Source organism: Musa acuminata, chromosome BXJ3-7, assembly GCF_036884655.1.
Source record: "Musa acuminata AAA Group cultivar baxijiao chromosome BXJ3-7, Cavendish_Baxijiao_AAA, whole genome shotgun sequence".
NCBI lineage: Eukaryota > Viridiplantae > Streptophyta > Magnoliopsida > Zingiberales > Musaceae > Musa > Musa acuminata.
The window spans coordinates 34,917,212-34,942,619 of NC_088355.1; the positions used below are offsets into that span (position 1 = coordinate 34,917,212).

The following is a 25,408-nucleotide window of genomic DNA, read 5'->3' on the forward strand; positions in this document are numbered from 1 at the left end:
TTTACCCTGTCCTCTGCGGCCACCCTTTTTGCGTTTGGATCTTCTGATCTATTGTCCCATCATACTCGCATAACCAGCAATCCTCTCTCTGCAACCTGAACTTTTCTGAATGATAGCATGGGATTTGAGCCAAATGGGTTTTAGCAATGAGCTACGCCTCTCGGGACCAGGAGGAACTCATGGAATGTTGTGTATGGGGGAGGTGCATCAGTGGACCACCATTTTTGGTTGGAACTTTTGCTTGCTTCTCAAGAGTAATGGAGTTGGGAGACTTCAAATGTTTCCTTCGACGCCCACTCCTTTTAGTGCATGGAGAGAGTCAAATACCACGTAGTAGTAGTAAAAGATTAGGAGGCATTGGTCTTTTGACTAACGCAATTTGCATTGCCACATCTTTAGGTCGTACACTTCCGTGATTGATGGGGCTCTTAAAATTAAGTATTGGCCTACGTTCATTAGTTGAAGGCACTACTGATCTCACCTACAACATCAGCTACATAGTTAATGTGTTGTCACATGATGACCAGCTTTTCTCATTTACATTCGTCCAAACCTAAGTCTGTCCTTCGGAGAAATATTGTTTCTTCGTTAGCCCACCTTATGCCTGCACATTCCTTGAATTGCCTCTGTGAAATTGCTCAGACGACATGCAATTCTTGGCCAGAGAATTCATTCCATGTCCGGAAAACCATAAATCTAAAGTAGAAATGGTTCCTTCTCTGATGTCTCGCATTGACTCATCTATTCTGAGTCATGCTCAGCACAATTGAATTCTAGTCTAAACAAGGGGAGTGCGGGTTGGCTGGTTCTCCTCCTTCACCTGTTCTTAGCTTACCTGAAGAGCAGCTGCAATATGGTAAAGCCATTATTTGGTTCCTTTACTCCCAAAATGTTCATTCATTACGATGATTGCGCAGCAGAACACATATATATACACATATATATAATATATAATTTTATATATAACTTTGAAGGAAGGCATTTCTTAGGCAAAAATACACCAATGTTGTACAGTGTGATAGTTCTACATATATATAGAATATATAATTTTATGTGTCCAGTTAGCATCAACTTTGAAGGAGGAAGGCATCTCTTAGGCGAAATACACCAATGTTGTACAGTTTGATAGTTCTACCTTAAATTGGATTGACTGCTATTCATAGTCAAACACGGAAAGAAAAAGATGAAACGAAAACATTATCCTTTTATATAAACAAATTAAACTAAATCTATTTTTGATGGGAAAAAAAGTTTTAAATCTGAGCTATAAATGTGTATGGAAACGAAGAAAAGATGTCGTGACAAAGAAATACATCAAGCACCATAGTGTAATATCCTGATTTATTTTTGAATTAGAAGTGGATAAAGATTTGAGTTGAATGATAAGGATTCATGAGTATGATGTCATTAACCTCGACTTAAGGATCTTAGTTCATCGATTTAGATTTAATAAACTAATAATTTAGTTATCTCAACGAGTCTTTCATCCTAAACTACATTAATACTTGTTAGATATTGTGAATTTATAATATCTTAAATTATTTCATACAAAAAGTGAATAAATATTCAAAATTAACTTATAAGAGTTGATTGATGTATTATAATTAACTTGGGATTAAGTATTTTAATCTGTAGTTTATATTCAATAAGTTAAGAGATCAATCTAATTCCTTGGATCGTTTCTACGTTTGAGGTAACTTTGAATACGGAGACCTTCTTTTGTTTCTTGATGATGATCTAAAACTAAACTCATGAACTTATTAAGATTGATAGAATTTTTCTTAACGTTCTCGTTCATAGAAATAATAGAAGATAAGAACAATAGAATATAAGAAGCTTTATTGAAGAAATGAAAATACTTGAGCTTGAAGGATTTTCCTCAATAAAATAAACAGAATAGAGAGATTTCCTGGGGGAAATCTTATCTTCTATCAAGTTGGGGAAATTATCTTCTATCACTCGTGTCCCTCTCATATGATAATATAAGAATATAAAAAAGAAAGAGAGAGAGAGTTTTTATTCCTTTTGATATATAGGCCTCCTAATCCATGGACTATTAGCTCAAGTGCATCTCAAATAATTGCATCATTATGCTTGTACTACGAGGGCTTATCAACCGCATCAATGTGTTAATCAACACATAATCATGAGAAATGGATCATTCAGAACATATGAACATAATATACTTCTAATTAGAATTTAAAATCAAACTTCTCCTTAACAAGATAGATGAGACGATTAGGTAGGATCTTACATTCTATTCATTGATTAGATTTAGATGATTCATGGCAACCATCATAGCTTAATTCTTTTTGAGAATCCATATGTCCTTTATTTAAATCTACTTAAATTTAAGTTTCTTCAAAAGAATATTTATCATTAGAAATTATATATCACTTCAGGAAATTTCTGATCATGCCGAACCAATCAAATATAAAGATCTTTGGGCGAAGAAAATATATGGCTGATTTAGCTTGCAAATAATGTCGGTCACACTGTGCGCTTCGTCTTCGTCCCAATGGGTTGGCGTCTTCCATTGGCCACACTAATAATGGCGGTGTCTCTTTCGACAAAGACAGATCCGTTGTTGACCCACCTTTTAGAGCAACCAGCGAAGCCGTGGTCGAGTAGGTACAACCACATGCCGTAATGCCTGAACTCCTCGCTCACCTATAACAGTGGCTGATGGATATGATATCAAGATCATCTCCAAGCCCTCTTCCCCCATCTCCCACTTGATCAACTGCTCTTCCACCATGTATCCATCCAAACAACCACAACCCTACTACCCTCCACCGCCGCCGCCGACGACCGACCCCTACTACCCTCCGCCGCAGCCGACGATGGGCGTGCCGGTGCCGACCGCCCCCGGTACTTTCCAGATCCAAACTCCGGCGGGCGGCGCTTGGTCCACCGGCCTCTGCAAGTGCTGCGACGATGGCAGCAACTGTAATCGAGCCCTCCTCCACTTTTACTCGGTAATTCCTTGGTCCAATTGCTGTTGTTAAGCATCCGATTCCTTACTGCAGGCTGCATCACTTGCTTCTGCCCTTGTATCACGTTCGGTCAAATCGCGGAGATCGTCGACAAAGGAGCCACCTGTGAGTACTGTTTCTTCTTGGAGTCATTGGATCCTCCGTTCTTTTTTGTTGTCTGGCTTTTTACTGCATGGAGGATTGAACGGCGAAGCCTTTGATCGGTATCTGTGAAGCATGCGGGACGAGTGGGGCGCTGTACGCGCTTATAATGTATGTGACGTGCTGCCAGTGCTTGTACTCCTGCTTCTACCGCTCCAAACTGCGGGCGCAGCTCGGGCTGAGGGAGGAGCCCTGCGCCGACTGCCTCGTCCACTGCTGCTGCGAGACCTGCTCCCTCTGCCAGATGTACCGAGAGCTCAATCGCCGTGGCTACGACATGAGCATAGGTCTCTCTCTCTCTCTCTCTCTCTCTCTCTCTCTCTCTGTGTGTGCTGACTCTTCGTGTGTTCTTCCTTTTGGGAGAGAGGGAGACTGAAGCAACGGCGATCTTTCCTTTCGTGCAGGTTGGCATGCAAACATGGAGAGGCAGGGGCAACCCGCAACCATTCCGCCACCGGTCCAAGGCATGAGCCGTTGAGATCTCAACTCAAAGTCCAGTGCTGCCATAATTAGGGACTGCAAGATGTTTGATAAAATGCGAGGTATGGATTTCGTTGTTTATTACTAAACGTCATATGCAGATAATACGACCTATAAGAGAAGAATAAAATCAATGTCTGCGGTGGGCATGAATTGGATGATGATCCAAAGTCGTTTACTACGAGTCTACAATTGAGCATTGTTTGGAAAAGTGGACTTTCACTGTGATTGGCCAAACCTTATCGTCCTTTGTGATTGTAGCCTCACTTCAGATACATGGACATGATGTTTGGGCCCCAATTCGTTCACACACAGGCTGCACTCAATTATTATCTCTGCATCATCTTGATATGTTTCTTCTCCCGCTATCATTAATTATATTAAAAGGCGGCACTAATTATCTATTCCTATCACCCACGTCATGGAGTTATCTATTATATATATAAATACAAACTTATATGTTTCTATCAAAGTCATCACATGGAATATTATTTAATCATAACTAATGTGGATATTGATCATAGACTCATAAATATTTTTTTTAATATTGTAATATGTATACTATTATTGTTTTATATATATATATATATATATATATATATATATATATATATATATATATAATGTAATATCTTTTGAGTGATATTTTAAAAAAATATATATTTGGATATTTTCCAATTGATACTCTGCTTTTTCCCAAATAATACCCTTAATTTGATAAATATCCAAAATGCCCCTTAAAATTTTTTTTTCGTTAAAATTTTTCATCCATTTTTCATCAGTATTAAACTGTTATAATATTTTTATTTGGTTTGTTTATAGTATTTTTTAATAACATTTATAGTGTTTTTATTGATGTATTGAAAATACGTGGCATCTTCTTTAGTTATCATTGCTCATAGATCATTACAATATAATATTTTTAGGTTTGTAGTTAGTTTAATTAAGGTTAGGAGTTCATTTCGCTTATTTACAATATTTTCGAGTAAACTTTGTAGTATTTTTATTTTGGTGACCAAAATACTATAACAAGTCAAATTTTTATGTTTATTTAGGTAAATTATGATAACTTCTCATATAAATCATAGTATGATATTTTAAATAATTTCTAGTATGTTTTGATTCTGAACTCATTTATAATATTTTTAAATAGGCTTTATAATGTTATTATCATAGTGACCAAAACATTATAACATGTCAAAAACATTATAGTAAGTCAAAAATATTATAACATTCAGAAAACCTTTTCAGGAATAGTTTAGATTTTAAATTAGGAGTATTATTTTAGAAAAACGATACGGATTGAGAAATAGTCAAAATACAGATATTTTCTAAGAAAATCGCCTGTATCTTTTTTTTGGCTTTATCCTTTTCATTTAAGCATGTCATTACCACAATAACTTCATCGAGAAAATGCTAAATGAGTCTTTTAATTGCTCACATCCAACAAGGTGCATAATATTGGCTTATATGCTAGTAATGTATGGGAGTGAAGACGTGAGAAAGAGAGGTATCAAAATTGATCACATTTCTATTTGTAACCCGATCTTTAACAACAAACTGTGGACGATATGAATCGCGAAATCCAATTACAAACACAAATACATATAATACAAATGATTTACTTTGAAGATTATCTAATGCTTGCAAATATATTGCTTGTTTTAAAAAAATTATAAATAGTCCACTTATAGGAAAAACCTACCAACTATATGAAAAATATGGAATATTCATGTCTAGTCTCATATTGAAATAAGATTTCGATCTACTTGTAAGAGGCAAATATTTGTATTATTATTAACATAGGCTTAAATATCTTAAGTCATTGGTTTACACTAAAAAAAATTCAAATTTAGTTAAGATAATTAAATCATAGGTGTTGTAATTGATAATAGATGAGATTTCCTTAACTGTTTGAGGAAATCTCTCTACTCTGTTGTGGAAAATCTTCTAACCTATACGAAAATTCTCCCTTCTAACTTGTATAAAAAGAAGGGGATATGTTAATAATAATAACTTCTTCTACAAGTTGTTTATCTATTTATTTTCTAACATGGTATCAGGAGCAGTTCCTTCTTAGCGACAGCAGTATCGTCGTGTGTTAGTCAAGCGGCCATAGTAACACACTGCCTCAAGCTGAGTCATTGAAGAAGCACTAAGACACAGATTCAGAGCCAGTGCTAATGAGCATCGTCTTGGCTCTGCTCATCCACTCCTTCTCTTCCTTCATCGCCGGCCTTGCTCCCTCTCCTATTTGCTGCCTACAGCAGACACTCTCCGTCGCCGCCACATAAGGAGGAAAACATTCTCTCACTGCCTCCTCAATAGCGGCGAACAGCGAACAGTGGTGTCTTCCTCGTTTCCCGGCCAGCAGCAGTCGCAACTGCTGCATCTTCCTTCCTCTACCGCAGCAGCTTTCGCTACCGCTTCCCTCTACACAACGACGCCTCCTCAACGGCGGTGTCTTCCTCCTCAATAGCGACGAATGATGAACGGCGGTGTCTTCCTTGCTTAACGACGGTTGCCGCGTTTTCCTCCTTCGCTGTCGCAACCGCGCCAATAGTAGCCGCAACCGCTGCATCTTCCTTCCTCTACCGCAGTAGCTTTCACTGTCGCTTTCCTCTATACACCTAATTGCTGCAGATTTCTTTCACTACAGTTTCCTTGAGTACCGCTGTAGATTTTCAAGGTCATTTCCCGGCAAACCACAGTCTTAAGTATCGTTGCAGTTTTCGCGGCCATCTTCCGACGAACTGCAGCCTTTATAATCTGTTGCAGCAAGCAGCAATCCACAACAGCTGCCGACAACTTTGGGCACTGTTGTAGATTGCCCAATCTGCTGCAGCAAGCAGCAATCTATAGCAGCGGCCCCCCCTCCCTCATTCTCCACCTTGTGTGACTTGAGTACACAAGGTTCACTGCATTGCTTCTAAAAAAAAAAATGTCTTCGTTCACTTCTTCTGTTGTTTCAGTTCCTGTAAGGACTCCCACTTCTTGTTCTTCTACAGGGCTTATCTCCATCAATGCTGCCACGCTGATCCCCTTTAAGTTATCAAAGGATGACAACTATGCGTTCCGATGAGCTCAATTTTCTAATCTTTTATTTGGATACGACTTGTTATGTTACATTGATGGCTCCTTCAGTTGTCTCAACATCCCCGGAGATCCCAGTCCAGTACCCAATCCAGCTCACAAACTGTGGCTACATCAAGATCGTCTCATCCTCCAAGCTATTCAAGCGTCAGTTGCTGGATCCGTTGCTCCCTTGATATCTTCATGTGTGATAGCTGTCGATGCATGGTCTAAACTGTAAACCACCCTGGTAAATCGTTCGCGTATTGAGGATGAGTTTGCAAACATGTTGTGGATACTGAGGATGAGTAAAACCGGGGGGTTGTTGCATAAAAAACATCTTCGGTTAGAGATCCCTGCATAAATGTATTATTAACATCCAATTGTCGTAATTGTCAGCCTTTAGTGGTAGCTAGACTCAAGATAAGCCGGATTGTAGTGGGTTTAACAACAGGACTAAATGTCTTAGTGAAATCAACTCCAGGTCGTTGATGAAACCCTTTTGCGACCAAGCGTGTCTTATATCGGGCAACAGAGCCATCTGGATTCCGCTTAATTCTAAAGACCCACTTACACCCGATGATATTTTATGAAGGATGGAAAGGAATGAGATCCCACGTTGAATTATGCAGGAGGGCATTATATTCCTCACTCGTGGCAGTACACCAATGCGGAGATTTTTGGGCTTGAGTGAAGGTGGTGAGTTCAACGTTGGGGGATGAGGAATTCATGATAGCTTGTAGATTAAGTACCTGACGAGGTTTAAAAATACCATGCTTAGAGCGAGTGGTCATAGGATGATTGGAGACGATAGGATTGGGAGGTGACGTTGGGTGAGGATCTGTGGCACAAGCCAGGTCAAGTGGAGACACGTCAGGGGCACTTGGGCGAGAAGGTGGTAAAGAGGATGGTTGTGTTTCGGAACATATTGCCCCATCAATTGGGGAAGAGTGGAGTGGAGTAGGTGTTGGGAAATCATTGGGGGCGACATCATATGCGCAGCGGAAGAACAAGAAAACAAAAATCCCCGATTCCCAAAAAGATGTTCGTCGTCGTGCGAAGATTGGTGCGCAAAAATCCGCAAAACACAAAACTGCGTATAGAGATTGTGTTACCTAGGGAGATCGTATATCCCTGTTTCCTTGCAGATCCTTAGGAGAGGGTGAAGGAGGTCAAGCATCCTCCTCTCTAGCGGTGATCCACACAGTAGGGTTGCGACGACGCTCCTCAAAACTCCAGGCCTACTCTGAGGTGGAGAGGGAGAGGAGAATAGGAAAGGCAAGCAAAGACTCTAGCCTATGAGGCTGTGAATCCCTCCTATTTATAGAGATCCAGTGTCAAACCCTAATGGGTCCTTCCCTAGTGGGTATTGGATCTGCATCCAATAAGACAAGGGCTCCGTCGGATATCTCATATCCGAACCTCTACTCATCGCAATGCCTACCATATGTGTGTGACCCTCTAGCCCCAATATCGAGCTGGTCGTGAGTCATACCTGTTAGAACTCCTTCTAACTCAGTGAATTATTATCTTTGTAATAATTCACTCGACTCATCGACTACGGACGTACTAGGCCACTACGCCGTAGTCCCCAGACGATACAGGGGAATCCAATCCATTGGACCTGTCTATCCTCAATTACCATGTACCTATAATCCCTCATCCATCTAATATCCCAGAGACCGTATATCGAGCATGGTGTTGTCAGACCCATACGGTTTCTACTCGAGTCTCGCTCTAATCGGATTCTCCCGGAGAACTCTTTCTCTCTCAACCCGAATGACCCTGGCCAGGGATTTGTCTGAGCAAGAACACATAGGATATTCCTCTCATGACGTCGAGAGTGGATGATCCTCTATTGACACTCAATAGCCCTCGTAAGGTCGACTACCACTCCCAATGACCAGCTGTACTAGATCTGGGAACAGCCAAACCTATAAGTCTGGTATCAAAGAGTGGAGCACTCATACAGGACATCCTTGGTGTCTCAAGTCTAAGGACCAGATACACCACTAGGACTACGGAATCGCTGTCTGACAATAAGGCATCATCAACCATCCAGCATTCCGTAAGCGGATCAATCAGTGAACTCATTCTCCAATGAGCACCTGTACTGTATCCCTAGTGTCCCTACACGAGCAGCTATGAGACCAGCTGCATCCATCATATGGACGGGTATACAGCACACCAGTCTGTCCGGTTATCACGATGTCCCTCTCGAGTAACCTATAACCGGGATTATTAAGGATATGTGTTTAAAGGTAAATCGATCTCATTATCGTGATCTCATCACGATCCGATTCCCATTGCACAAATCCAAGGACATCACAATATATATATAAATATATATATATATGTATATATATATATATGTATATATATATATACATATATATATATAAATAAATATATGTATACATATATATATATGTATACATATATATATATGTATATATATATATACATATGTATACATATATATATATGTATACATATATATATATGTATACATATATATATATGTATACATATATATATATATACATATATATATATATACATATATATATATATATATACATATATATATATATATGTATATATACATATACATATATATATATATGTATATATATATATACATATATATATATATATATGTATATATATATATATATATATATATATATATATACATATATATATATATATATATATATATATATATATATATATATATATGCATTTATACAATAGTTATAAAGTGATATACGCCAAAATATAATAAGCAAAAAAGATTCTGTATCAAGTCACACGTGCCATCACTCACGTGATTGGCTTGCTGGGCACCTATGACTAGCAATCTCCCACTTGACCTAAAGCCAATCACCTATCTGTCTGATCCCCATCAGACTCCTGTGACGCTCATAGACAATCTGAGACAACGGCTTTGTCAGTGGATCTGCAATGTTATCTTCGGATGGAACTCTTTCCACTGCTACATCTCCTCGGGTTACGATCTCTCTGATAAGTTGGAACCTCCTCAGAACACTTCTGATGAGACCCGGGTTCCCTTATTTGAGTAATCACCCCATAGTTGTCGCAATATAAGGAAGTCGACTTGTCGCTATCTGTATCGACTCCCAAATCTGTGATGAACTTCTTCACCCAGACTCCCTCCTTTGCTGCATCCGATGCAGCGATGTACTCTGCCTCTGTGGTCGAGTCAGCAGTGGTATCTTGCTTGGAACTCTTCCAGCACACTGCTCCTCCATTCAAGGTGTACACATACCCTGAATTCGACTTGCTATCATCGACATCAGACTGAAAACTTGAGTCAGTGAAGCCTTCAACCTTAAGGCTATTATCTCCATATACTAGTAAAAGATCCTTAGTCCTTCCCAAGTACTTAAGGATACACTTTACTGTTTTCCAGTGCTCCAAGCCTGGATCCGCCTGATACCTGCTCGTGACACTCAAAGCATGCGCTATATCAGGCCTAGTACATAGCATGGCATACATGATAGACCCTATTGCTGAGGCATAAGGTATCATATCCATGTTCGCCCTTTCTTAGAATTTTCAATGCCAAACATTTTAACAATGGTTTCTATGTACGTGGACTGAGACAAGCCAAGCATCCTTTTGGATCTATCTCTATATATTCTAATCCCCAAGATATAGGATGCTTCCCCTAAGTCCTTCATGGAGAAGTGTCTAGATAACCAAGCCTTTACCGTGGATAGCGTTCCTACATCATTCCCAATGATCAGGATGTCATCCACATATAACACCAAAAAGGTGATAGCGCTCCCACTTATCTTCCTGTATACACAAGGCTCATCTTCGTTCTTAACGAAGTCATAAGATCTGATTACCTCATCAAATCTTATGTTCCAACTTCGGGAAGCTTGCTTTAGTCCATAAATGGATCTAAGCAACCTACACACCTTATCTGGGCAGTTCTTGGACACGAATCCCTCAGGTTGCATCATATACACCTCCTCCTCGAGGTTCCCATTAAGGAATGCGGTTTTCACATCCATCTGCCAGATCTCATAACCATAGTGTGCTGCAATAGCCAATAGAATTCTAATGGATTTTAGCATTGCTACGGGTGAGAAGGTTTCGTCGTAGTCAACACCTTGCCTTTGACGATTCCCCTTAGCCACTAACCTTGCTTTATAGGTCTCTACCTTTTCATCTACTCTGATATTTTTCTTAAAGATCCACTTGCAACCGATGGGTACAATACCTTCGGGCGCATCAACTAGGTTCCAAACCTTATTAGAGTACATAGAATCCATCTCAGAATTCATGGCTTCTTGCCACTTCCCGGAGTCTATACTCATAATAGCCTCCTCGTAGGTCTGAGAATCAATATCCTCTACATCCTCTCCTCTAATATGTCCCACATATCTCTCAGGAGGATGTGATATCAGACCTGCGTAAAGTTGAAACTTGTGTATTAGGTACCTAAACAGACTTGGGCTGTAGAGTGGTGCTTGAGCTTGGTTCTCCAACCTCGCTCAACTCTATCATTCTCCCACTGTCTCCGCCAATAATGTGCTCCTTCTCAAGGAACACTACTCTCTTAGCTACAAAGACCTTTTGGTCCTCGAGATGATAGAAATAATACCCACAAGTTTCCTTGGGGTATCCCACAAATTTGCATCGCTCTGTCCTTGATTCTAACTTATCGGGGTTGTGTCTTTTAACGTGGGCAGGGCAGCCCCAAATCTTAACAACCTTAAGATCAGGCTTCTTCCCTATCCATATCTCATATGGTGTAGACACTACCGACTTAGTTGGAACTCTGTTCAGTAGGTAAGCTGTGGTCTCTAGGACATATCCCTAGAAGTAGGTCAGCGAAACTCATCATGGACCGTACCATATCTAATAACGTACGATTTCTCCTTTCAGAGACACCATTGAGCTGAGGTGTGTAAGGAGGTGTCCATTAGGATAATATCCCATGGTCTTTGAGGAACTGAGTAAACTCTGTACTTAAGTACTCACCTCCTCGATCTGATCGAAGAGTTTTGATACTCTTTCCAGTCTGGTTCTCCACCTCATTCTTATACTCTCTGAATTTCTCAAAGGCCTCGGACTTGTACTTCATTAAGTACACATATCCATACCTTGAGAAATCATCAGTAAATGTAATGAAGTAGGAGTAACCTCCAATGACATGAGTTGACATGGGTCCACATACATCATTATGTATGAGTTCCAACAACTCAGTGGCTCTCTCTCTCTAGTTCTACTAAATGGAGATTTGGTCAGTTTTCCACGAATGCAAGGCTCACAAGTTGCATATGACATATAGTCGAATGGATCTAGATATCCATCATTTAGCAACTTTTGAATCCTTCTTTCATGGATGTGACCTAGCCTACAATGCCACAGGTATGCACTATTCAACTCATCTCGTTTCCTTTTGGACACATTTACATTCATGATATGTGGAGTGGTGTCTAACATAAATAAACCATTATGCAATGTTCCTTTCGTGATGATCTTATCATCTAATAATATCGAACAACCATTGTTCTCAAAAACAAATTTATATCCACTAACTATTAAACATGAAATGGAGATAATGTTTTTGATAATAGAAGGAACAAAATAACATGCATCTAATGCAATAAAAGCTCCACTAGGCAGATGTAGGGCGACCTCGCCAACAGCTAATACAGCAACTTTTGCTCCATTACCCATCTTGAGGTCCATCTCGCCTCTCTCTAGTCTCCTAGGCCTTGCCAGAACCTGCAACGAATTGCATATATGATAAGCACTACCGGTACCCAATACCCATGTGTTATCATAAGAGTCTGACAAATGGAGACTGATCATGAATGTACCTGAAGCTTCATCAAGCTTTTGTTTCGCCCTTTCTGCAAGGTACTCTTTGCAGTTTCTCTACCAATGCCCATCTTTACCATAGTGGAAGCACTGGCCTTTGTCCTTTGCTGGGTCTTTCTTAGCAACCTTTGCTTTACCTTGTTTGCCCTTGCCCTTTCCCTTCTTAAGGGACCTTTCTGCTTTCCTTTTCTTTCTGGTCTCACCAGTGTAGAGAACTGGCTTCTCTTTCTTAATAGTACTCTCTGCCTCCCTCAACATATTGAGGAGCTCTGGGAGAATCACCTCAAGCTTGTTCATATTAAAATTCATTATGAACTGTGAAAAGGAATCTGGTAGGGACTGAAGTACAATGTCCACACACAAGTTATCCTCTAGGACCATTCCTAGACCTGTGAGTTTCTCTATCCACTCAATCATCTTTAGGACATGGTTCTGAACCGGTGTCCCCTCAGTCATCCTAGCGCGGAAAAGGCTCTTGGATATCTCATATCGTTGAGTCCTTCCCTGTTCCTCAAACAATTTGCGGACATGTAGGAGAATGGATCTGGCATCCATCTTTTCACGTTGTCTCTGTAACTCTGGAGTCATAGAGCCCAACATATAGCACTGAGCAAGAGTGGAGTCATCAATGTACTTCACGTAGCGAGCGATCTCATCCTCGCTTGCCCCTTCTTCGGGCGTAGGCATCACTGTATCAAGGACGTACACGATTTTCTCCGCTGTGAGAACAATTCTCAAGTTACGGAGCCAATCCGTATAATTTGGACCAGTGAGGCGGTTGACATCAAGTATGCCACGTAAGGGATTTGAAAGCGACATTTTCTGAAAATAAAGATGTAGCAGAAATGAATAACATGAAGATTTTGCAAGAAATAAACTATCAAGATATGGACTTCTATCTTAATATGCTCCCACTATTTTACTATCGAGTCACGCGACACCCTCAGCACGTAAAACGGAAGTCTCCGGCAGACTTCTAGTGGGGATCAGGATCCAATCAGCGTCTTAGTGTAACCTCGAGGGACTCGACCAATCACACTAAGCCTAAAAGGTAGGCAACTGTTACCGATCACAACTCCTTGTGATTCCCGTCCTGTTCGGCCTCCGAATCACCATGGCCTCGAGGGACTCGACCAACCATGATGCTCGGTTAAGTCAACACCTTCGTTACAAGATGAGTCTGATTTGATGATATACCCTCGAGGGACTCGACCAAGCATACCATGCCCTCAGGTCACCGGTGACATCTCTGTGTCGTAAGCAAGATAGCGAATCGCGATATAGGTGAGTCTCGAGGGACTCGACCAACTCAACCTACACCGGGAATCGGTTCCTACTCATAACGATGGAAGGCCACGTGGGTCAATCTAATTGCCTCACGTTTACCGACTTAATATTATCGAGAGATGTTTCTATAATTTAGTCTCCTAATATGACATGTCACACATATACATATTTAATATATATCTACATCGCATGCAAATATATATACATATCTAGTATGTGTATAAGCAATCACACAAGATGATCATGGACCACAACCTAATATGATTAGGCCCGAGCCAGTAGGCCTAATCACTCACATCAAGATCTATGTGTGCAACGGTGCATCTCCATGCCCTGTGATCGTCCATCTCGTCCTCGTCGGTTTCGTCGACATCTTGATGCGTCTCCATGCAACACGATCGTCCGTCTCGTGGGTCCCGCTATCGCATCCACGCTCCCGCTGCGCCTCCTCATGTGATTACAACTTAATCATAGGCACGCAGGCCCGACAATAAACGAGAAATATAATGGAGGTTCGCAGACCTCAATAATAAAAATCACAAGTACACACATCACACGGTCCATGATCATCCGTCCACACATCATACATCACATGTATAAATAATCATCATCATGTAGGACTACTAGATAATAATAAAAATAATAATCAACTAAACCTTTTAATTAATTAATATTTTTCTGAAATCAGGGACATGTAGGAAATTTCTCAATTCCTAAAGGTATTTTCATAATTTGGACAAAAGACAGAAATTGGAATTTCTCAAATTCACAGGGGCAAAACTATCTTTTTGCCCAAAACCCTAATTCCCTCTTACTGCTGCCATTGCCGCCGCCGCCACCCTGCTGGCGGCGGCCTGTGCGGCGGGGCGAGGGCGCTGCCCTCGCCTGCAGGCGGCACGCCCGCTGGCGACGATGCCGCTGCGGGTGGGCGCCCCCTTCGAGCGCCGCTGCCTCCGCAAGCGGTGCTGTCCCGTCGGGCGGCCGCCCCTGTGGGGGGAGTTCCGCCCGCGGGAGCAGCGGCGGCAGGCGTCGCTGCCCTGCGGCGGCAAACGCTGCTGCCCTTCGGCAGGCCGCCGGCCGGCTGCTGCAGACGCAACCCCTGCGCTGCACGCACGCAGATCGAGGGCAGCAACTGTTGCTGCCCTTTCTCGCTTTTGCGTCAACGATTTTGACGTCAATATTCTTCCTAAACACAACACACGCAGTTCAAAACCAATCATTCGCACGAACAACCTGGCTCTGATACCACTGTTGGTAAATCATTGGGGGCGACATCATATACGCAGCGGAAGAACAAGAAAACAAAAATCCCCGATTCCCAAAAAGATGTTCGTCGTCGTGCGAAGATTGGTGCGCAAAAATCCGCAAAACACAAAACTGCGTATAGAGATTGTGTTACCTAGGGAGATCGTATATCCCTGTTTCCTTGCAGATCCTTAGGAGAGGGTGAAGGAGGTCAAGCGTCCTCCTCTCTAGCGGTGATCCACACAGTAGGGTTGCGACGACGCTCCTCAAAACTCCAGGCCTACTCTAAGGTGGAGAGGGAGAGGAGAATAGGAAAGGCAAGCAAAGACTCTAGCCTATGAGGCTGTGAATCCCTCCTATTTATAGAGATCCCGTGTCAAACTCTAATGGGTCCTTCCCTAGTGGGTATTGGATCTGCATCCAATAAGACAAGGGCTCCGTCGGATATCTCATATCCGAACCTCTACTCATCGCAATGCCTACCATATGTGTGTGACCCTCTAGGCCCAATATCGAGCTGGCCGTGAGTCATACCTGTCAGAACTCCTTCTAACTCAGTGAATTATTATCTCTGTAATAATTCACTCGACTCATCAACTACGGACGTACTAGGCCACTACGCCGTAGTCCCCACACGATACAGGGGAATCCAATCCATTGGACATGTCTGTCCTCAGTTACCATGTACCTATAATCCCTCATCCATCTAATATCCCAGAGACCGTATATCGAGCATGGTGTTGTCAGACCCATACGGTTTCTACTCGAGTCTCGCTCTAATCGGATTCTCCCGGAGAACTCTTTCTCTCTCAACCCGAATGACCCTGGCCAGGGATTTGTCTGAGCAAGAACACATAGGATATTCCTCTCATGACGCCGAGAGTGGATGATCCTCTATTGACACTCAATAGCCCTCGTAAGGTCGACTACCACTCCCAATGACCAGCTGTACTAGATCTGGGAACAGCCAAACCTATAAGTCTGGTATCAAAGAGTGAAGCACTTATACAGGACATCCTTGGTGTCTCAAGTCTAAGGACCAGATACACCACTAGGACTACGGAATCGCTGTCTGACAATAAGGCATCATCAACCATCCAGCATTCCGTAAGCGGATCAATCAGTGAACTCATTCTCCAATGAGCACTTGTACTATATCCCTAGTGTCCCTACACGAGCAGCTATGAGACCAGCTGCATCCATCATATGGACGGGTATACAGCACACCAATCTGTCCGGTTATCACGATGTCCCTCTTGAGTAACCTATGATCGGGATTATTAAGGATATGTGTTTAAAGGTGAATCGATCTCATTATCGTGATCTCATCACGATCCGATTCCCATTGCACAAATCCAAGGACATCACAATATATATATGCATTTATGTAATAGTTATAAAGTGATATACGCCAAAATATAATAAGCAAAAAAGATTCTGTATCAAGTCACACGTGCCATCACTCACGTGATTGGCTTGCTGGGCACCTATGACTAGCAGTAGGAACAGAGGAAACATGCAAGTGTTGAACTGGAGTGATATAGTGCGAATCAGGAGGGAGGAAGTAGACGAAGTCATGGGAGGCTCGTCCGATTGGTTCGAAGGTATACTCCAGTGAGATAGTGAAGTGGTCGGTATGGCAGAACATGGAAGGGTTTGGAAAGGAAAGTTAGACTCAACAAAGACAACATGACGTGATATGAAGATTTTGTGAGTGTGGAGATTATAGTAGTGGAAAGCATTATGTTCAAGTGAGTAACCAATAAAGACGCAAGGAGTAGATCGGGATGTTAACTTATGAGAGGCATAGAGATGTAACCAAGGATAACATAAACAACCGAATACTCGGAGTTTACGAAGGTTAGGGGGTTTGTGAAATAGTGTGTCAAAGGGGGATTGGTATTGTAGGACTAGTGTAGACATTCGATTAATAAGGTAGACAGTAGTTTGAAAGGCTGTTGTCTAAAAAGTTGAAGGCATGAAAGCCTGATGTAGAAGTGTGAGTCCAGTTTCTACTATATGCCGATGTTTGCGTTCGACAGAACCAACTAGTTGAGGAGTATGTGGGGGAGACTTGAGGTGTTGAATGTCACAAGCTGAGAGATGGGATGCCAGGGCTTGATATTCACCGCCACAATCAGAGTAGACTATTTTAATGGTAGACTGAAAATAGTTTTCGACCAACTTCTGGAAAGTGGAAAAAAATGCGAGAAACATCAGATTTATGGGAAAGAGGATATATCCATGTGTACTTAGAAAAGTGATCTACAAAAATAACATAAAATCGGAACTTATCAAAAGATAAGATTGGAGCAGGACCCCAAACATCAGTATATATAATTTTAAAAGGTTTAGAGGAGGAAATGGAAGATGAGCCAAAAGGCTGCCGATGACTCTTATTACTAAGACATGCATCACAATGCATCATAGAATTAGTGAACTTAAAAAGAAGAAGAGAGTGACGAGAAAATAATTTCTGCTGAATAAAGGACGAGAGATGACCAAGCCGACGATGCCACACATCAACTGGAGCCGCAACAGAAGAATGAACAGTGGGCTGGGTTATTTGAGAGGCTGACGGCCATTCGTAAATGTTGTCTTTATTCGGGCCTTGGACCAATGATGCCCCCGTGCTCAAGTCCTTAACAAGAAATGAATCAGGAAAGAATTCAATGGAAGTATTGTTATGTTTGCAAAATTGAGAAACAGAAATGAGGTTGCGTTTAATATGAGAGGCGCATAAAACATCATCGAGGGTAAATATAGTAGAGTCAGAATTAAGCGTTGTGGAACTAGTATGAGTATGAGTTATAGGAAGTCCTTTACCATCACCGATGATGATATTTTCATCGTCGCCATAGGGATTGTGAAGAGACAAATTCTGAAGATCAGCGGTGATGTGATAAGAGGCACCAGAGTCGACAATCCAGTTGGACTATAGTCAGGATATTTGCCTGAGGCCAGTGTGACAGAGCAGGGAGACGAGAACGAGACCGGCAAACTTTAGTGGAGTGGCCGACTTTGTCACACAGTTGGCAAACGACCCGTCTTTGATGGCTCGATAAGGTAGGATGCCAAGACGGATGATGGCTGGAGTTGCCACTTTGCGAGAAGTGATGACTAGGAGGATAGGAGGGGTGTTGTATAGAACTCACATAATCAAGAGGCGCATTAGCCAAACCTTAGGTGATGTTCGGCGAGTACCAAGTGCTCTTCTGTTTAGACTTGTGACTGACTTGAGCCGTGACAGTCGATCCAGGCAGTTTGTCTACACGCTTCAAGTACATCTCATAGTCAGTCAGCTTATCATAGAGATCTTCAAAAGAGACTGGTGAGTCGCGTGCCCGAATTGCAGTAGCCAATTCCTTGTAGTCGGTGTCGAGACCATTGAGGGTATGAATGACAACCTCTTCGTCACATAGGGAATGACCTATCAAAGCCAAGTCATCAATGATAACCTTGATATGTTGTAGATAATCAAAGATAGTACTTCCCTCTTGTTTTGTCACCATAAGCTTGGATAGAAGACTGAGCTTGTGAGTACACGAATGATTTGCCAGGGTGGTTTACAGTTTAGACCATGCATCGATAGCTGTCACACATGAAGATATCAAGGGAGCAACGGATCCAGCAACTGACACTTGAATAACTTGGAGGATGAGACGATCTTGACGTAGCCACAGTTTGTGAGCTGGATTGGGTACTGGACTGGGATCTCCGGGGATGTTGAGCATGGCCGAAGGACAACTGAAAGAGCCATCAATGTAACCTAACAAGTCGTATCCAAATAAAAGATTAGAAAATTGAGTTTGCCATGACGCATAGTTGCTACCCTTTGATAACTTAAAGGGAATCAGCGTGGCAGCATTGATGGAGATAAGCCCTGTAGAAGAACAAGAAGTGGGAGTCCCTACAGGAACTGAAACATCAGAAGAAGTGAACGAAGACATTTTTTTTTTTTAGAAGTAGTGCGGCGAACCTTGTGTGATACTCAGGTCACACAAGGTGGAGAATGAGGGAGCGGGGGCCGCTACTATAGAATGCTGCTTGCTACAACAGATTGGGCAATCTACAACAGTGCCCAAAGCTGCCGGCAACTGCTGTGGATTGCTGCTTGCTGCAGCAGATTATAGCAGCTGCAGTTCGCCGGAAGATGGCCGCGGAAACTGTAGCGATACTCAAGACTGCAGTTCATCGGGAAATGATCGTGAAAATCTACAACAGTACTCAAGGAAACTGCAGTAAAAGAAATCTGCAGCAATTATGAGTTGTGCTCAAATTTGAATCAACTTCTTCAAATTTGTATAAAAAGAAAGAAATATGTTAATAACAATCAACTTCTTCTATAACTTGTTTATCTATTTATTTTTTAACAGTAATGTCATTAAAATCTCAAATTTGAACTTTAACGAAAGTTATTGTTGTTAGCCCAAGGAATCACGAAGATTTTTTTTTGTTAAATTTTATAAATGATATAGTGATATTTCCAAGGAAACTATAAATATTAGTTAAATAAGACACTTTTAATGTTATTACAATTAATCAGCTGAGGAAGCTCTTATTTTTTAGAAAATTTTATGAAAAATTCATAATATATAATCAAATCAACAGACGTTTAGTTTTGGTAAAAAAAGCTGAAAATTTTGACATGAAAAAGAATATATGTTAAACAATAACTATTTTTCGTATTTTGACGACTTATATATAATTTAATTGTTGTAAAAATTTACGTTGAGAAACACGGAATAGAATAGATGGGGTGAGAAGGATATAAAAAATTGGCGTGATTAGATTATGAGTTGTGCTCTAACTATATATAGTTTATAGCATCATCATCTTAGCCTTTAAGTGTTTTGCAAAGCCCTAAATTTAAGTAAAAATTTCCTAGGCTTTTAGAAAGATCGATCATAAGTTCATTCAGTGAAGCACAAGATTACTTTTAGGAAGATCAATCATAATATTCTTTTGTTAGATGATACCTCCCATCATTTTTTTCATTTGGTGCTTCATTTTTAATTAATATCCTTAATGTCTTTTGTTGTCACCAATATCTGGTCACCTTCATCTCATTGCTTCACCTGTCACCTCCATCCCTTTAGCAAAGTCGTCGTAGTCACTTTCACCTATGCCACTACATCCTTAACATTGTCATCCCTTATATTCGAACATATCATGCTTGCACTACTTCTGTCTCTTACGTGCTTAGCACAAACTTAAACGCATCATTCAACTCTTCCCACTTCATTGCTTTCGACTATAATGCTTTTAAGCATGGGTGTGACATTTGACTTTACTCTTATTATTGGTACATTCATGTCTCCACGTAGATCACCATCATCAGTGATGCCAACTTAGAGAACCATACTAGTAGTATTAACATCCCATGAAATAATAGGATAATTATTGGATTCTGTTAGGCTTGTGTGCCCTTTGCTCACTTGACCATATCGGTTATCCACGAGTATTATCACTATCTGGTACTAAAGTGTAGACCTATTATATCCTCTACTCATGTGGCTCCATCATCACATCCAGCATCGAGATCTTATAGAGAAAAAGAGATCGAGGTAGAGGTAAAAGTGATAGGGTAACAAGGTTGAAGTGATGGAACAAAAACGATAAGACGAAGACGGTCCCGATGGAGCATTGACGATGACAAGGGACATTTAGGATAGTAGAGAAAAATAAGGGCACAAAATGAGAAAACTGAAAATGAGGATATCTTTCTAAGAAATTAAAAAATAATAATTTTTCTACCAAATCGTCCAAAATATTATTATTATTTACATATATCAACTTTACATACGTAAAAGACAGCATTATACGTATATGCTTTTAGTTGCTTTTGCCACGTATCTATTTTCACATACATCAACTGACAAGTGACCTGAATAGCTTTTACATATATCAATTTTTACACCGAACTCTCTACACACACAAACAAATATCCTATTCTTAGAATCCAGTTCAATCCAAACATGAGAGTAGTAAGGTAGGCATCACATGATGCTCTCAAATGTGTACCCAAATAATGGAAGTCCACGGGATCGCCAACTTTGAGATTATCTCGTGGAGGCACGTCTGACATCTGCAATCAAAATTTCCAACGCATGTGCAGATGGCGTCGTACCATTGCTCACAGCAGTTTTTGACTTTGTCCGAGTCAATTCCTTGTTCCGGCCGTCGTTTTCTCGTCATCTCGGACGGTTTTGTCCCATAGGAGACGACGCAGCCTCCTCAAAACGTATATGAGACTCAGCTCTGCAGGTAGCGTTTACCAGATATCTTATCATATTTCCACTATAATACCTTTCCTCCGAACTGGCACGGAGTGTTCCTTAAGCTTCTGAATCTGACTTTGGGCGATTCAGCAATGCCAAAAATAATAAAACTACGTGTGCGATAATGTCGATGATATATTTTTATCGGATATGTTCTCACTTCTCAGTCACATGGTTTGTTTCCTTAAATTACTTGTTCTTCGTGTCATCATGCGGAATACAAAGTCTACCAGTGATATTCTACGTTTTGTTGAGCAGTTCATCTCTGACCTTACCGTGTATGCCCTTCTAATTTATTCGATTAGGAACTTTCGGTGTGATAGGATAGCTCGATCGTGCACAGCCAGTCGAGCAGGACTCGCATGTTTATATACGGGATGCTTCTTGCATTCCTCGCATCAGATATCATCTCTGTATCTGTCATTGTCTCCGAAGAAATGTATCCATCCAAGGTTGGTGGGCCGGCATCTGCACCGCCGGTGACCGGCGTTCCCATGGCTCACAATGCCTTTGGTGGTGCTGAAACCCAGCCGGTGTGGTCCACCGGTCTCTGTGATTGCATGGATGACTTCGGCAACTGTGGGTTCTTCTGTCGCCGTCGTCCTTATCGACGTCGTGATTGAGATGGCCTAACGTTGTTCTTGTCTTTGTCCATCGACGCAGGTTGCATGACTTGTTGGTGCCCGTGCGTTACTTTCGGCCGGGTCGCGGAGATCGTAGATAGAGGCACAACCTGTAAGTTCCTTAGCTTCAATTTGTCTTCTCGCGAGCAGCAGTTTACGGTGGTTTACCGGCCCGAGTAACGTGTGCATCGACGATGTAAACATGCAGCGTGCGGGGCGAGCGGAGCGCTGTACGCGTTGATAATGGCGTTTACTGGCTGCCAGTGCATATACTCGTGGTTCTACAGGACGAAGATGAGGGCTTATTACAACTTGCCCGATTCCCCGTGCTGCGACTGCTGCGTCCACTTCTGCTGCGAAACCTGCGCTCTGTGCCAGGAGTATAGAGAGCTCAAGAACCGTGGATTCAACATGGCCCTCGGTCTCTCTCTCTCTCTCTCTCTCTCTCTCTACAGCAGATGATAATGAAGGTTCTTCTCGTTAAGTATTGCAGGGTGGCATCTTAACGTGGAAAGGGAGGCCGGAGGAGGAATGACACAGCCACCAATGATGCAGGGAGGCATGATGCGTTGAGGAGATCATGAGAAATGGACGAGTGATGCTTTCGGTGATGTCACATGTAACAGTAGCTACCGTAATATCTGCTCCTTTTTCTTCGCTTGTATGTGGTGCAATGTAATATATTCATTCGCTCTAGTGTTGTTCTTGTCTTGAATAATTGGCGAACAAAGGATACTGTTGTTTGGATCCAATTCTTGTCTACAATGTTTAAAGGGCGTATGTGCTATGCATATATTCGAACAAAAAAGATGGTTTTACGTGGATATTGATCTTATCTTTTCGAGGCCTTCATTTTCATTTTGTATGGCTACAATTTAGCATATACATCACCATAGACCTTTAATTGTTTTATGAAATTGAAAACACAGGTAGATATATTTAATCATACGTGGCAACGACATGCATTCATTCTACCCACGCTTGCCTGTCCGTCTACCTTCCTTCTGATTGGAGTAGCAGTTGCAAGCCTCGTTTCTGGTCACATCACGAGACGGGTATGCGACGCGAGTAGCGACGTGCTCGGGTAGGTGAAAGTATTGTTCTGTTGCGAAAGTCAACTTGACTAACGAAGCAAGTGGCTCAAGTCCAACAGAGAGATACATGGCAATTGGCTTGGTGGGTCCCACGATACCATCAACCTACTACAACTAAAGTCTTCGGTGAAAATGAAAGGAAGTGACAAGAACAGATCAAGGAGGATGAATGCAACCTTATCCTTGAAAGATTATTTTTATGACTTTAATATCTTAATCTAAGGTCATTATTTTATGGTTTATAAGGCCATCAGCATTAGTGGAAATTTTACGGTTATTTTTTTAATATATTTATCTAAGATATTTTTATTAATGTGTCTAATTAGATAAGATATATTATAAATCTTACTAAATTTTGATTATGATTATTGATCAATAATCTTAATTTTTTATGAGATAATCTTGATGGTAAAGATTCTCCTAATTATTATCATAAGTCTTACTAAATTTTGATTATAATTATCGATCAATACAAATATATATTTTATGAGATAATCTTGATGGTAGAGACTCTTCTAATTATCATCATAAATCTTATGTTTTCATCTAAAAATATTAAGATTTCATCGGGATGAAACACCAAAGATTATATATGTAAAGAATAGAAAGAGAAAAAATATATGAATATAGTTCTTCTTGTATATCGTATGTTCGTACGTCAAATAAATTTTTTTTTGAATGGTATCAAAATGTATGTAAATATTAATATATCATATTTGATTTTGATTCTTATATTAAAGTTTTTAATAATAATAGGATAATTATAATTTTTATACTTACAATTTTAGGAGGATTTTAATGGATTCAAGTAATTTTGGAAAAAAAATTTGATTAGAATAGAAGGAATAAAGTTAAAATTTTAAACAAGAAAATCATAATAATTTCTAAACCACGGGGCGTTATACGGTAAAATGTAAATACTGAATTATTTTCTAGATAAATTATCTCGAAACTCATGGATAGAATTATAAAATACACCATTGTGATGAGATCCATACCGTTGATCATCAACATGAGCATTCTAGCCTCCAAAGAGTTGTTCATCGTAGGACAGGACCTCTTTAGGTTTTTTCCTTTTGGATCATATTAAACATGTAAGTTTGTCCAATCCACTTTTGTGAGCATTTAGAAGGGAATGTATAGGCCAAAGTCAGGTCCAAACTTGGATAATTAGATTCAACTCGAGGACACATAAATTGCAACTGAGGGACAAATACCTAATTAGTTACTAAGGTTTGGAGTCAAAATAGATGGAATTAGTAAGTATCCTAGCAGTTGTAAACGGGAAGTCAATGAGCTTCTAAAAAGGGTCACGAGAGATCATTAACCTATCAATTATTGATTGGCAAAGGGAAAGAACAAGACCAAAAGGAATCGAAAATAGCATACCTTTGACATTGATTCCACCTCAATCATACTAGACTCCACGACCATACCTTTGACATTAAATCATGACACCGAGTTTTTTTTTTATTTTTTCCTGGAATAAAAAATCTAATCATGACATCGAATTTTTTTTTTAATCTTGTAAAAGTATAAGGGACAATTTGATCGATCGATCATTGGTGTGGCTCATAGGCTCACGAGAAATTATCTGCTTTAGGAGATAGATGTACCCATACGATTTTATCATTTCGGAGCAATGTGAACTTCAAAAATCATCTTTAAGGATAAAGGAGATCTATCGGGTTCATAACAGCTTTGATGATTGGGGTGATGATTAAACTGTCTTATTACTTTTTTATTTGATGATTGGGGTGATGATTGCTGATTAAACGAGAGCTTTAACATTAGGTATTTTGAGCTTAGTAACTTTCATTCTAAATTGTCTTTAGTAGCTTTGGTTAAATCGTAACAGCAATCGCTTTAGCAATCACTGCTCCGGTGTATATCCCCTCTAAGCGATACAGATGATCTTTGCATTCTCAAAGCTCCCGTATCCCCTTTGCTACAACTTAATGCCATGAATCTTTTGACCACTGATGATTTTGGTCTTACAAATGATGGCTTTGTCATCGAAGACATTGAAGAAAGAATATCGTATGGCCTCCTCTATAATGATAGGCTCTCTACTTGAAGGACTCTAACAAGCCCTTCAACACAACTTGCACTCCTTCAAAGTTAAAAGACGTACTCGTCAACTACATCTCCTCCTCCTGCAATGGCACATCAAAATCATAATTATGAATATTCTCTCACTTGCTAACCTGTTAAATATTATGAGATTCAACCAATTTTTACAGAACAATCAACTCTGCTATCCATGAATGAGCATCCCACTTTTTCTAAGGTGCAGCACATTCCCCTTTCAATTCTTGTCTACA

At 40.5% G+C, this 25,408-nt stretch overlaps 2 protein-coding genes across 2 annotated transcripts; both read left to right on the forward strand.

Annotated features, from left to right (window-relative positions):
* Positions 1-2,610: 2,610 nt before the first annotated feature.
* On the forward strand, positions 2,611-3,925 carry LOC135642242 (cell number regulator 2-like). Its single transcript, XM_065158218.1, has 4 exons — positions 2,611-2,949; positions 3,030-3,101; positions 3,212-3,424; positions 3,542-3,925. Exons 1-4 carry the CDS (start codon positions 2,757-2,759, stop codon positions 3,613-3,615), a joined length of 552 nt encoding a protein of 183 aa, XP_065014290.1. The 5' UTR covers positions 2,611-2,756; the 3' UTR covers positions 3,616-3,925.
* Positions 3,926-21,729: 17,804 nt separating this feature from the next.
* LOC135642162 (cell number regulator 10-like) lies at positions 21,730-22,814 on the forward strand. Its single transcript, XM_065158077.1, has 4 exons — positions 21,730-21,946; positions 22,031-22,102; positions 22,199-22,411; positions 22,484-22,814. Exons 1-4 carry the CDS (start codon positions 21,730-21,732, stop codon positions 22,561-22,563), a joined length of 582 nt encoding a protein of 193 aa, XP_065014149.1. The 3' UTR covers positions 22,564-22,814.
* Positions 22,815-25,408: the final 2,594 nt, after the last annotated feature.

Bases quoted from the DNA above. Each gene is read 5' to 3' on its own strand.
- LOC135642242 (XM_065158218.1), top strand. From the start codon at position 2,757: ATGTATCCATCCAAACAACCACAACCCTACTACCCTCCACCGCCGCCG. The intron at 2,950-3,029 runs GTAATCGAGCCC...TCCTTACTGCAG, and splicing joins CTGCGACGATGGCAGCAACT to GCTGCATCACTTGCTTCTGC. The intron at 3,425-3,541 runs GTCTCTCTCTCT...CCTTTCGTGCAG, and splicing joins TGGCTACGACATGAGCATAG to GTTGGCATGCAAACATGGAG.
- LOC135642162 (XM_065158077.1), top strand. From the start codon at position 21,730: ATGTTTATATACGGGATGCTTCTTGCATTCCTCGCATCAGATATCATC. The intron at 21,947-22,030 runs GTGGGTTCTTCT...CCATCGACGCAG, and splicing joins CATGGATGACTTCGGCAACT to GTTGCATGACTTGTTGGTGC. The intron at 22,412-22,483 runs GTCTCTCTCTCT...TAAGTATTGCAG, and splicing joins TGGATTCAACATGGCCCTCG to GGTGGCATCTTAACGTGGAA.